This window comes from Salarias fasciatus, unplaced genomic scaffold (assembly GCF_902148845.1).
Source record: "Salarias fasciatus unplaced genomic scaffold, fSalaFa1.1, whole genome shotgun sequence".
NCBI classification, from domain to species: Eukaryota; Metazoa; Chordata; class Actinopteri; order Blenniiformes; family Blenniidae; genus Salarias; species Salarias fasciatus.
In genome coordinates, this window is record NW_021941378.1 from 615,304 (window position 1) to 627,318 (window position 12,015).

The 12,015-nt window shown below is 47.8% G+C and overlaps 1 protein-coding gene across 1 annotated transcript in view; it reads left to right on the forward strand.

Annotated features, from left to right (window-relative positions):
• LOC115385296 (receptor-type tyrosine-protein phosphatase mu) overlaps positions 1-12,015 on the forward strand; it is a 92,198-nt gene that overhangs the window by 32,450 nt on the left and 47,733 nt on the right. The window contains 2 exon segments of the mRNA XM_075410409.1: positions 10,719-10,890; positions 10,959-11,069. Of these exon segments, the coding sequence (XP_075266524.1) occupies positions 10,719-10,890; positions 10,959-11,069 (283 nt within the window).

Here is a 12,015-nt window from a genome sequence, read left to right on the forward strand (position 1 = left end):
AACAACCAGTATATCAACCACAACAACCAGTATAACAACCACAACAACCACTATAACAACCACAACAACCACTATAACAACCACAACAACCATGACAATCACTATAACAACCACAACAACCATGACAACCACGATAACAACCACAACAACCATGACAATCACTATAACAACCACAACAACCACGACAACCACTATAACAACCACAACAATCAATCAATCAATCAATCAATTTATTTTTGTATAGCCCAGTATCACAACAACAGTTGCCTCAGAGGGCTTCAAGTAGGTCCGTTGGACAGTCCGTTGGACGGTCCAGCACAAGAACCACGGATCCCAGCAGTAGAACTGAAGCCAGTCCGTGGGCAGGACCGACAGGAGTGTCCTCCCGGTCCGGATGGAGCTTGTTCGTAGGCCCTCGTAATAGTGGAGTCAGCAACTGAAACTGGAGAAGACTCCCCCTCGAAGGGGGGGACAGCAGGGGAAAAGCAATGAAGGGACTAAAGGGAAGAACATTCAGACATTAGAGGACAGGGCTCAGTGCACCGTACTTCCCACAGCATTCTAGCTCCTAGGGCAGCTTTGTGGATACTTTACTGTTTAAACTAGTATTTAGTTAGTATAGTTTAGTTTAGTTTAATTTGGTTTGGTTTAGTTTAATTTTGTTTAGTGTAGTTTGGTTTGGTTTAGTTTGGTTTACTTTGGTTTGGTTTAGTTTAGTTTAATTTAGAATCCCTAGCTGACCTGATCATAGGCTGCATCGAAGAGAAACGTCTTGAGCCTAACCTTAAATGTGGAGACTGTGTCTGCCTCTTTGACACCACTTGGAAGCTGGTTCCATAAAAACGGTGCCTGATAGCTAAAGGCTCTTCCACCTAGTGTCCATTTAGAGACTCTAGGAGTCACCAGTAACCCTGCATTTTGAGAGCGGAGTGCTCTGATTGGTTCATACGGCGTTAAAGCATCTTGGAGATAGGTTGGAGCCATCCCATTTAGGATTTTGTAAGTGAGGAGAAGGATTTTAAATCTAACTCTAAACTCGACAGGAAGCCAGTGAAGAGATTTTAGAACGGGAGTAATGTGTTCACGTCTTCTAGTTCCAGTTAATAATCTGGCGGCCGCATTTTGAACCAACTGAAAGTTTTTTAATACACTTTTTGGGCAGGCTGCGAGAAGGGAGTTGCAGTAGTCCAGTCTAGTGGAAACAAATGCATGGATGAGTTTTTCTGCATCGCTTCTAGGTAGAATGTTTCTTATTTTAGCTATGTTGCGCAAGTGGAAATATGCTGTTTTACAAGCCAGGTTGATGTGTGCTTTAAATGAGATATCCTGATCAAATAAGACCCCGAGGTTCCTGACAGTAGAGGAGGAGGATACACTGACGTTATCTAAGGTGATAATCTGTTTGGATAGACACTCTCTCAGTTTATGGGGGCCTAGTATAATGACCTCTGTTTTGCCAGGATTCAGACGGAGATAGTTCGTAGTCATCCAGGATTTAATTTCTCTGATACAGTCACTGAGTCTGTCTATTTGATTAGTTTGATCAGGTTTCATAGATAAATACAGTTGTGTGTCATCTGCATAGCAATGAAAATTAATATCGTGGCTTCTAATTATGTTCCCTAAAGGAAGCATATATAACAGAAATAAAATTGGCCCGAGCACGGACCCTTGAGGAACCCCATAACTGACCTGGGAGCACGGTGAGGACTGTTGGTTAACGTGAACAAATTGGTACCTATTAGATAAATAGGATTTGAACCAGCAGAGGGCTTTTCCTCTGAAGCCGACCTCACATTCTAACCTCTGCAGGAGAATATTGTGGTCGATTGTATCAAAAGCTGCACTGAGGTCTAAGAGAACCAGGATTGAGACTAGACCTGCGTCAGCCGCCAATAGCAAGTCATTAGTGACTTTAACTAACGCAGTCTCAGTGCTGTGATAAGCTCTATATCCTGACTGAAATTTCTCAAATAAACTATTGTCCTGTAGGTGGCGGCAAAGCTGTTTAACCACGACTTTTTCCAGGACTTTTGAAATAAAAGGCAGATTTGATATCGGTCTGTAGTTGGCTAGAATATCAGGATCGAGATTAGGTTTTTTCAGCAGTGGTTTGATTACTGCGAATTTAAATGACTGTGGCACATAGCCAATTCCTAGAGACGTATTTATTATAGTTATGATCTTATTTAAGATAACTGGAAGAATATCTTTGAAAAGCTTAGTTGGAATTGGATCTAGGAGACAGGTTGAGGTTTTAGAAGACATTACAATCGAAGTAATCTCAGCCCCATCTACTGATGAGAAACTATCTAGTATTTCAGGTATTTCAGGTGGAGGCAGTGGCTGGATTCCCTGAGCTTGATCTGAGGAAAGCGCTTCACTGATTTTACCTCTGATGGTTATGATTTTATCATTAAAGAATTTAAGAAAGTCATGGCAGTTTAAAGATTCTGGGATTACTGGTTCCACTACAGTATGACTGTTTGTCAGTCTGGCTACAGTGTTGAACAGAAACCGAGGGTTATTTTGTTTATTTCTATTAAACAAGAGTAATATAATGTCTTGGCTTTAAAAAGAGTTTGTTTATAGCTTAGCAAGCTACATTTCCAGGCCTTCAGAGATTGTTCTGATTTAGATTTACGCCACAGTCTTTCTAATTGCCGAGTTTTTTGTTTGAGAACCCGGGGTTTCAGAATTAAACCATGGAGCAACGCGCCTGGGTCGATTGGTTTTCAGCTGCAACGGGGCCACTACGTCAAGGGCAGATTTTAGTGAGTGCATAGCACTGTCAACAAACTGATCACTATTATCACCACTGGTCAATAAGCTCATTTCTGTGAGTTCACAAGATAATGCAGCAAATGCAGGCTGGATCAGTTCTTTGTACCGAGCCACAGATTTTTCAGATAATGTCCGTATCAGCTGAATTTTATCTTTTTGAGCAGAGTAGTCTTCAATCAAAACCTGAAAAGTAATTAAAAAATGGTCTGAGAGTATGGGGTTCTGAGGGAGAACATTTAGGTCACTGACCTCTATCCCATATGTTAAGACCAGATCCAGGGTGTGCTTGTGACTATGAGTGGATTCATCAACATTTCGAGTGAAACCGATACTATCTAATACTGCAATAAACGCATTACTCAAACTGTCACCAGAATCATCCACATGGATGTTAAAGTCACCTATTATAAGGATCTTCCATCCATCCATCCATTTTCTACCGCTTATCCGGGGCCGGGTCGGGGGGGCAGCAGTCTCAGCAGGGATGCCCAGACTTCCTGTCCCCAGACACTTCTTCCAGCTCCTCTGGGAGGATCCCAAGGCGTTCCCAGGCCAGCCGAGAGACATAGTCTCTCCAGCGTGTCCTGGGTCTTCCCCGGGGTCTCCTCCCAGTGGGACATGCCCAGAACACCTCCCTGGGGAGGCGTCCAGGAGGCATCCTAAACAGATGTCCGAGCCACCTCAGCTGGTTCCTCTCGATGTGGAGGAGTAGCGGCTCTACTCCGAGCTCCTCCCTGGTGACTGAGCTCCTCACCCTATCTGTAAGGGAGCGCCCAGCCACCCTACGGAGGAAGCTCATTTCGGCCGCTTGTGTCCGGGATCTTGTCCTTTCGGTCATGACCCAAAGCTCATGACCATAGGTGAGGGTGGGAACGTAGATTGACCGGTAAATCAAGAGCTTCGCCTTTCGGCTCAGCTCCTTCTTCACCACGACGGACCGATACAACGACCGCATCACTGCAGCCGCTGCACCGATCCGCCTGTCAATCTCACCTCCATCCGTCCCCCACTCGTGAACAAGATCCCAAGATACTTGAACTCCTCCACTTGGGCTAGGGTCTCTCCACCAACCTGGAGGGGGCAAGCCACCTTCCTCCGGTCGAGGACCATGGCCTCAGATTTGGAAGTTGCTGATCCTCATCCCTGCCTCTACACACTCGGCTGCGAACCGCCTCAGTGCATGCTGTAGGTCCGGATTCGATGAAGCCAACAGGACAACATCATCTGCAAAAAGCAGAGATGAAATCCTGTGGTTCCCGAACCGGACCTCCTCCGGCCCCTGGCTGCACCTAGAAATTCTGTCCATGAAGATTATGAACAGAACCGGTGACAAAGGGCAGCCCTGCCGGAGTCCAACATGCACCGGGAACAGGTCCGACTTACTGCCGGCAATGCGGACCAGACTCCTACTCCGGTCATACAAAGACCGGACGGCCCTTAACAAGGGGCCCCGGACTCCGTATTCCCGGAGCACCCCCCACAAGACACCACGAGGGACACGGTCGAATGCCTTCTCCAAATCCACAAAACACATGTGGACTGGTTGGGCAAACTCCCACGAACCCTCGAGCACCCTATGGAGGGTATAGAGCTGGTCCACTGTTCCACGACCAGGACGAAAACCGCATTGTTCCTCCTGGATCCGAGGTTCGACTATCGGTCGGATCCTCCTCTCCAGTACCCTGGAATAGACTTTCCCGGGGAGGCTGAGGAGTGTGATCCCCCTATAGTTGGAGCACACCCTCCGGTCCCCCTTTTTAAACAGGGGGACCACCACCCCGGTCTGCCAGTCCAGAGGCACCGTCCCCGACCGCCACGCGATGTTGCAGAGACGTGTCAACCAAGACAGTCCCTGCACATCCAGAGACTTAAGGTACTCAGGCCGAATCTCGTCCACCCCCGGTGCCTTGCCACCGAGGAGCTTGCCAACCACCTCAGTGACTTCAGCTTGGGTGATGGACGAGTCCACCTCTGAGACCTCAGCCTCTGCTTCCTCCACGGAAGACGTGGCGACGGGATTGAGGAGGTCCTCAAAGTATTCCTTCCACCGTCCAACAATATCCCAGTTGAGGGTCAGCAGCCCCCCACCTCCACTGTAAACAGTGTTGGCGGAGACCTGCTTTCCCCTCCTGAGGCGCCGGACGGTTTGCCAGAATTTCTTCGAGGCCGACCGATAGTCCTCCTCCATGGCCTCCCCGAACTCCTCCCAGACCCGAGTTTTTGCCTCCACAACTGCTCGGGCTGCATTTCGCTTGGCCTGCCGGTACCCGTCAGCTGCTTCGGGAGTCCCATGAGCCAGCAAGGCTCGATAGGACTCCTTCTTCAGCTTGACGGCAGCCCTTACTTCCGGTGTCCACCACCGGGTTCGGGGGTTGCCGCCACGACAGGCAGCGGAGACCTTACGACCACAGCTCCGGGCAGCTGCTTCGACAATGGAGGTGGAGAACATGGTCCACTCGGACTCAATGTCCCCAGACTCCCTCGGGACATGAGAGAAGCTCTCCCGGAGGTGGGAGTTGAAAGCCATGCTGACAGAGGGTTCCGCCAGACGTTCCCAGCAGACCCTCACAACACGTTTGGGTCTGCCAAGTCTGTCCGGTTTCCTCCTCCGCCAGCGAATCCAACTCACCACCAGGTGGTGATCGGTCAACAGCTCTGCCCCTCTCTTCACCCGAGTGTCCAAAACACGCGGCCGGAGGTCAGATGACACGACAACAAAGTCGATCATCGACCTCTGACCTAGGGTGTCCTGGTGCCAAGTGCACTTATGGACACCCCTGTGCTCGAACATGGTGTTCGTTATGGACAAACTGTGACTAGCACAGAAGTCCAATAACAGAACACCACTCGGGTTCAGATCGGGGAGGCCATGCGATCCAATCACCCCCTTCCAGGTCTCACTGTCGCTGCCCACGTGGGCGTTGAAGTCCCCCAGTAGAACAATGGAGTCCCCAGTCGGAGCACTGTCCAGCACCCCTCCCAGGGACTCCAAGAAGGCCGGGTACTCTGCACTGCTGTTCGGCCCATAAGCCGAAACAACAGTTGAGGCACCTATCCCCGACCCGAAGGCGCAGGGATGCAACCCTCTCGTCACTGGGGTGAACTCCAACACATGGCGGCTGAGCTGTGGGGCTACAAGCAAACCCACACCAGCCCGCCGCCTCTCACTGCGGGCAACGCCAGAGAAGTGGAGAGTCCAGCCCTTCTCGAGAGGTTGGGTACCAGAGCCCAGGCTATGTGTGGAGGTGAGCCCGACTATATCTAGCCGGTACCTCTCAACCTCCCTCACAAGCTCGGGCTCCTTCCCGCCAACGATGGTGACATTCCATGTCCCTAGAGCCAGTCTCTGTGTCCGGGGATCGGGTCGCCGGGCACCCTGCCGTCGGCTGCCACCCAATCCACACTGCACCGGCCCCTACGGTTCCCTCGGTGGGTGGTGAACCCACCGGAGGTCAGGCCCACGTCGTCCCTTCGGGCTGAGCCCGGCCGGGCCCCGTGGGCAAAGACCCGGCCACCAGGCGCTCGCTTACGAGCCCCAACCCCAGGCCTGGCTCCAGGGTGGGGCCCCGGCTGCGCCATACCGGGCGACCGTAACGACCTTTGTTCTTTTTCTGCTCATAGGGGGTTTTGAACTGCTCTCAGTCTGGCCCGTCACCCAGGACCTGTTTGCCATGGGAGACCCTACTAGGGGGCATAAAGCCCCCCGGCAACATAGCTCCTGGGATCATGCGGGCTCTCAAACTCCCCACCACGTTAAGGTGGCAGTTCTAGGGGGAGTATAAGGATCTTGTTATGAGTTTTTTTTTTTTTTTTTTCTTCTTTTTAAGCAATATAGTATTGACTCATAAGGATCTTGTTATGAGTCAATACTATATTGCTAAAAACTCTGAGAACTCAGTTAAAAAGTCAGAGTAAGGACCAGGAGGTCGATACACAATAATTAATAGCACAGCTTTTTGATTCTTCCAATTTGGACAAGTAAGCGTTAGTATTAAGCTTTCAAAAGAGTTGAATTTAACATTAGTTTTGGGTTTAAGAAGAAGACTGGAGTGGGAAATCACTGCCACACCTCCACCTCCACCTGTTGATCTAGCTGTTTGGAAATTAACATAGGTTGGAGGGGTACATTCATTGAGCCTCACATAGTCATCTTGCTGGAGCCAAGTTTCTGTTAGAGCAAGGAGATCAATGTTATTGTCACCGATAAGGTCATTAACTAACAGAGATTTAGTGGAGATTGCTCTAATGTTTAGTAGACCACATTTTATGTATTTCCTACTGGAAAAGTTATTCTGTCTCGTACAGGTGTTAAGCTTTTTACCCATTGACTTTTTTTTTAATGCTTTGAGCACTATGGACAGACACAGTCTCTGTTAGCCTAGGTAAACCTCCATGCTTGACAACCACTATAACAACCACAACAACCACTATAACAACCACAACGACCACGTTAACCACTGTAACAACCACAACAGTCACTATAACAACCACTATAACAACCACAACAACCACTATAACAAGACCAGTCACTATAACAACCACAACAGCCACTATAACAACCACAACAGTCACTGACAACCACAACAACCACTATGACAACCACAACAGTCACTATGACAACCACAACAACCACTGTAACAACCACAACAGTCACTATGCCACGCACAACAACCACTGTAACAAACACAACAACCACTGTAACAGCCACAACAACCTCTATAACAACCACGACAGCCACTAGAACAACCACAACCACCACAACAGTCACAACAACCACGACAACCACTCTAACAACCACAACAGTCACTATGACAACCACAACAACCACTATAACAACCACGACAACCACTATAACAACCACAACAGTCACTATGACAACCACAACAGCCACTACAACAACCACAACAACCACTGTAACAAATGCAAAAACCACTATAAAAACCACAATAACCTCTATTACAACCACAGCAACCACTATAACAACCCACAACAACCACTGTGACAACCACAACAACCACAACAACCAGTATAACAACCACAACAGCCAGTATAAATCACAACAAACCCCTATAACAACCATAACAGTCACTATAACAACCACAACAACCAGTATATCAACCACATCACCCAGTATAACAACCACAACAGCCACTATAAAATCACAACAACCATTATAACAACATAAACAGTCACTATAACAACCACAACAACAACCACAACACCACGACAACCACTGTAACAACCACGGATAATCACTATAACAACCACGACAGTCACTATAACAACCACAACAACCTCTATGACAACCACCAACAGTCACTATAACAACCACTATAACAACTACAACAACCACGACAACCACTATAACAACCACAATAAAAACCACAACCGTCACTATGACAACCACAACAACCACTGTAACAACTACAACAGTCACTATGACAACCACAACAACCTCTATAACAACCACAGCAGCCATTATAAAATCTCAACAACCCCTATAACAACCACAACATTCACTATAACAACCACAACAACCACTGTAACAACCACAACAACCATGACAACCACTATAACAGCCACAACAACCTCTATAACAACCACAACAACCACTATAACAAACACGACACCCACTAGAACAACCGCAACAACCACTATAACAACCACAACAACCACGGCAATGACTATAACAACCACAACAACCACTATAACAACCACGACAACCTCTATATAACAACCACGACACCCACTAGAACAACCACGACAACCACTATGACAACCACAACAACCCCTACAACAACCACAGCAACCAGTATAACAACCACAACAGTCACTATAACAACCACAATAACCTCTATAACAACCACAACAACAACTATAACAACCAAAACGGTCACTATAGCAACAACAACCACTATAACAACCACGACAACCACTGTAACAACACAACAACCCCACGACAACCACTATGACAACCACAACAGTCACTATGACAACCACAACAACCACTGTGACAACCACAACAACCAGTATAACAAGCACAGCAACCTCTATAATAACCAGAACAACCAGTATAACAACCACAACAACCAGTATATCAACCACAACAACCCCTATAACAGCCACAACAGTCACTATAACAACCAACAACAGTCACTATAACAACCACAACAACCTCTATAACAACCACAACAACCACTACAACCACTGTAACAACCACAACAACCACTATAACAACCACAACAACCACTACAACCACTATAACAACCACAACAACCACTGTAACAGCCACAACAACCTCTATAACAACCACAACAACCACTATAACAAACACGACACCCACTAGAACAACCACAACAACCACTATGACAACCACAACAACCACTATAACAACCACAACAGTCACTATAACAACCACAACAACCTCTATAACATTCACAACAACCACTACAACAACCAAAAGTCACTATAGCAACAACAACCACTATAACAACCACAACAACCTCGTAACAACCACGACAACCACTGTAACAACCACAACAACCACGACAACCACCTATGACAACCACAACAGTCACTATGACAACCACAACAACCCACTGTGACAACCACAACAACCAGTATAACAAGCACAGCAACCTCTATAATAACCAGAACAACCAGTAAAACAACCACAACAGCCATTATAAAATCACAACAACCCCACGACAACCACTATAACAACCACAACAGTCACTATGACAACACAACAGTCACTATAACAACCACAAACAACCTCTATAACAACCACTACAACCACTGTACAACACACAACAACCACTATAACAACCACAACAACCACGACAACCACTATGACACCACAACAACCATGACAATCACTATAACAACCACAACAACCACGACAACCACTATAACAACCACAACAACCTGACAATCACTATAACAACCACAACAACCACGACAATCACTATAACAACCACAACAACCACGACAACCACTATAACAACCACAACAACCACTATAACAACCACAACAACCACTATAACAACCACAACAACCACGTTAACCACTGTAACAACCACAAAAACCACTATAACAACCACAACAACCACTATAACAACACCAGTCACTGTAACAACCACAACACACCACTATGAAAACCACTATAACAACCACAACAGCCATATAACAACCACAACAGTCACTGACAACCACAACAACACTATGACAACCACAACAGTCACTATGACAACCACAACAACCACTATAACACCCACGACAACCACTATAACAACCACAACAGTCACTATGCCACCCACAACAACCACTGTAACAAACACAACAACCACTATAACAGCCACAACAGTCACTATAACAACCATGACAGCCACTAGAACAACCACAACCACCACAACAGTCACAACAACCATGACAACCACTATAACAACCACAGCAACCACTTTAACAGCCACAACAACCTCTATAACAACCACAACAACCACTGTAACAACCACAACAACCACGACAACCACTATAACAACCACAGCAACCAGTCTAACAACCACAACAGTCACTATAACAACAACAACAACCTCTATAACAACCCACAACAACCACTATAAGAACCACACAGTCACTATAACAACCACAACAGTCACTATGAACCACCACAACAACCACTATAACAACCATAACAACGACCCCTACCACCACCACCACCACCATTACTCCATCACCAGATTGCTTGTCAAAGCCTCGGTTACCGTGGAAACACTGGTTTCATGTCAGCTGTTCACAACATGAAGGAAGAAGAAATGAAGGGAAGTGAACTACTGGGCTGATTCACACACACACCCACACCACACACACACACACACAACACACACACACAACTTCCTTCCTCTTGGTCAACATTGTGTGCTCTTATTGTGAAGCTGCAGGATCATACTTCCTGCTGGCCAACACGTCGGGCCGTCCGCCGGCCGCCGCGCCCGCCTGCTGCTGCCGCCGCTCCGGGAGAACGACACGCACTGCCTGGGCTTCTCCTTCAAGGCGGCCGGCCCGCCCCGGGCGCCGCGCCCGCCGCGCTCAACGTCTACGTCCGAGGTACGGACCGCCGGCGCCGGGAGAACGCCGCAGAACCTCGCAGAACTGACGGCGTCTTCTCTCCGCAGAGAACAACAGCCCTCTGGGAGTTCCCGTCTTTCAACTGGTCTGGACCGGCGGACCACGTCTGGAGGGGTGCGGAGCTCGCCGTGTCCACGTTCTGGCCAAACCACTACCAGGTACCCAGTCCAGAACCAACAAGAACCCAGTCTCCTGGACGTTCTTCAGCAGAACCAGACTGTCCTGGTCCTGGGCCGGGTCCTCATCCCTGTCCCTGTTCTGGTCCTGGTCTTGTCCAGATGGACACAAACACACTGCAGCAGACGCTGCTGATTAGCTCCATCGTCACGGCAACAGCACATCAGTATGAGTAGAGTCACACACACACACACACACACACACACACACACACTTTTGTCTTTCTGTCCTCGTGAGGACCTTCCAATGACTACGTTTACATGCAGCTAAAATTCGGGTTCAGGTCAATATCTGTGTTTCTGAGGAACAGTCCGTTTCCATGATGTAGCAGACAGAGAGCTCCCTGTTTACAAGTCAGCGCATTCAGTCGGGATCTCCCTTTCCAAACCCCGGCGCGCGTCATCGTGTTCTCCAAACAAAACAGCTCTGACTGGAGTGGCTTGTGTTGCCAGGTTGGGTGGAGTTTCCGCCAAAGCAAGCTTCTTTTTGAACAAGTGGATGGGTTGATTAAATGATTGTGTTTATGACGTGTGTTTTTTTTTTTTTTATCATAAAAATACGATTTTTTAACGTGCATTTTCAACCCAGATGGAGGTTTGGGCTGCTTTCTACGAGTTTCAGATTTTTTTTACGGGCTAGATCGACAGATCTGGCAACCTCATCCACTGGCCTGCAGAGGCAGACGCTGCTGCGGTGACTCCGTTCTGCAGACGGAACGCCGACAGAACGGTTGTTCTGTTGTTCATGAATTTTCCTGCAGGCCGTACAAGTCGCCGACTTTCAGAAGGAAGCCTGTGCGGGTGCTGCGCTCAGAATAACAGTTCATATCGTGCGTTACGGAAGCCTCACAAGTACCAAAGTGAGGTGAGTGTCGCACCTACTGGTGCTGGACCTCAAAGACCATGAGTCATGGGAGCATGCGCAGAA